The 2994-nt window shown below is 35.2% G+C and overlaps 1 protein-coding gene across 1 annotated transcript; it reads right to left on the reverse strand.

The window, feature by feature from the left end:
* Nucleotides 1-294: 294 nt before the first annotated feature.
* On the reverse strand, nucleotides 295-1538 carry LOC117574713 (protein lifeguard 1-like). The gene is made up of 3 exons (XM_034258635.2): nucleotides 1476-1538; nucleotides 1117-1344; nucleotides 295-1049 (listed from the first exon to the last, which is right to left on the reverse strand). Exon 3 carries the CDS (start codon nucleotides 1020-1022, stop codon nucleotides 336-338), a length of 687 nt encoding a protein of 228 aa, XP_034114526.1. The 5' UTR covers nucleotides 1023-1049; nucleotides 1117-1344; nucleotides 1476-1538; the 3' UTR covers nucleotides 295-335.
* Nucleotides 1539-2994: the final 1456 nt, after the last annotated feature.

Below are 2994 nucleotides of genomic sequence, written 5' to 3' on the forward strand. Positions count from 1 at the left end.
ATGTTCTGTGTGTGTGTGTGTGTCAACTGTCAGGCGACTGTCAATTGTTAATTAAAGCTAAAAAGTTGAGCGGCCAGCAGCTGTCAACTAAGACCATTTGATTGGCCTGATCCTAGACTAGAGAAGCTGCTGCTTAGATTGCGGTTTCTTTATGTTAATATTGTAATTACTTTGACGTTTTTATTGCCGTCGACTAATAACATAATTGACACATTTCAACGCAAGTGTGAGAGTGTGATTTATGTGTGTGTTTGGCCACTAATTAAATGCCTGTGTAATGCAATAAGCAAACATTCGATAAAATGCGCAAAATTTTTAACATGTAATCCATTTATTTACTCTCCTGTGATGCCCAGAATGTTTAACACGTCCAAGAAAATGTTTGAAATATCATAATACAGATTGCTTATGGCGAAAATGTATTCCTCCTGACTAATGATATACTTACATACATTGCCGCCCATCATCAACTGCGTGTCGTAGATCAAGTTGAAGGAGGCGAAAAAGGCGCAAAGCGATGAATAGCTCAGAGATGATAACTTGCCACCAAAGAAGATGGAGAACAGGTTAAAGATGAGTTTGGCATATATCACAATTTTTCCCGACACTGTCAAATCCCATTTAGTTTGCATGGCAAAGAGCGTGAGTGACAAGCAGATGGCAACTGTAGTCCCGATGGCCAAAAGCACCTTGTTGTCAGCATAATAACTGGTTGCGACGCCCAGAAAAAAGGATCTAGCGAAGGTGAAAATGCCCAAGCATATATTTTTTGGCGTCTGTCGTTGCACATTCTCGATCCAGCAGGCCACCATTGTCACCACCATGATGATCCCAGACAGCCATAAGATCCAAATATTGCGGTCGACAAAATCCTTCACTTCGGGGGAAAAGAAGAAGATTGCCACAGCTCCCAAAGTTGCCAACAACTGACACATCAATATAAAATACACCTTGCGTATAAATTCATGACGAATGCTTTGATTGTGCACGTGGTATTCTGGATTAATTTTAGTCATGGCCATTTTAAAAGCTGAAAACTTTTTCTTCAACTGCTATTATTGAAATAATATTTAGAAAGTTGAAATTGTCAGCTAGAAATATGTTAGAAATACTCACAAATAAAACGACAGTCCTATTTGGAGAACCGAATAAGACTGACTATTTCGTCAGTGAGAATTTATTACAAAATCTCAATCAATCTCCTTGGTTGGCTGGAGGAAATCACTGAGAATTCAAACGATTCAGTATTGGCACACATAGATGGTAAATTGACCACGATGCAGAAGGAGCTGCTATTTACTCCTCAGCAGCAGCAGCCGGAAAGCACAATTGTATACGCCCTGACTGGAAGCGAAGAAAACATTAAAAATATGCTGCATGCGGCAGAAATGTACGGAGTTAAATCTTTCTTTGTACACAAATATTAAACACAGAAATATTATTACAGAATTCTGTAATATGTTAGAAATACTCACAAATAAAACGACAGTCCTATTTCGAGAACAGAATAAGACCGACTATTTCGTCAGTGAGAATTTATTACAAAAGGCATGTATGTGTGTGTATGTCAGAATCTATGTATGAGTTTATTATCGTCAGAGTTGCATAGAGTAGGCTTGGAGTTTCCGGAACTGCATTATTACATGTGGCCGGAGAGAGGGGCATGTTAACTCCTCCCCCCCCTCAGGCCGAAGAGAAGGCCATACAGTCAACCATAGGGGGGAATGGCCGGATCGGAGAAGGATGGCTCGGTGACGTGTTGTTGGTGTATGCCACGAACTCCGACGATATTTTGAATATTACAATTTTTGTGTTGTGTTATAAAGTGTGTTCTTAATGTATTAGTTTGTCGGTGTTAGGGTTTCCAGGATGTTTACTCAGACTTCTAGAAAAGTTTAGTTCAAGCTGTCCGTACTCGTACGCTTTCTCGATAGTCTCTGGCCTTTGGTTTCTAATGGCTGACCTAAGTGGGTCCTTTAATCCAACTAGGAATATATTTAGGCAGAATCTGTCATATTGGTCACGTTTGGACGCGAGGGAGTGTCCACTAGGATCTGCTTCTCTGGCCAGTGACATCAATTCACTTCTTATTCTCGTGGCTGTGAAATATAATCTTCCCATACTAAGTCCATCCAGAAGATTATGTAGCTCTCTAACAAGCATTTCTTCTGTTTTTTTGCTGGAGTCGTTTAAGATTTGATTTGATGTCATCCCAACTGAGGATGATAGGAAGAAAGGAGTATCGATTGAGAAGGAAGTCGATAGAATAGACTTAGAATATACCCTTCGGTGACGACGACGAAAAAAAGCAAGACGTGCTAACGAAGACCGCGACGAATATATTAAAATAATTTAATTAATCAATAAACTAAATATAATAATAATTAAGGATTAAACTTCTGAAATAATAAATAAACATTAACATAAAATCAATTCCACATGTATATTGAGAGAAAAGATTAGTGTATTATAAATACGTGATTTTTATTTGAATTACTAAAAATTATTGTCAGAGTTCTATAAAAATAAAAATGTGTGGAGCATTTCTTAATTAAAATATCCTAAGTATTTAAAGAAACATTTTATGAATTGACTTTGACTTCATTTTAACTCAAATTACTAAGAATTATTTTCGGTGTTCTATAAAAGAAAACTTACATTTGTAGAACGTTTCTTATATTGTTAAATTTTGTATACTAAGTACTAAATTATATTTAATTATATTTAATTGTTCAGAATTACGTTAATATTTATGTTATATGTTATTATTTATATTATTGAAAACTTGAAATTGAAAGAATTGAACTAAAGCTTTACAACATTGTTTTATTTTACATATTTGTAAGCTCTTCAGTTTTGTTAACTATTTTTGTAATATTTGTTGTTTATCATTATTTTTGTTGTATTAAATGTGTATTATTTTATTTCACTTCTATACTACTTGTTTTTATTAAATTTTTAATATTTTATTTTATATTTTCTTTTGAAACTTTC

This window comes from Drosophila albomicans, chromosome 2R (genome assembly GCF_009650485.2).
Source record: "Drosophila albomicans strain 15112-1751.03 chromosome 2R, ASM965048v2, whole genome shotgun sequence".
Lineage (NCBI taxonomy): Eukaryota > Metazoa > Arthropoda > Insecta > Diptera > Drosophilidae > Drosophila > Drosophila albomicans.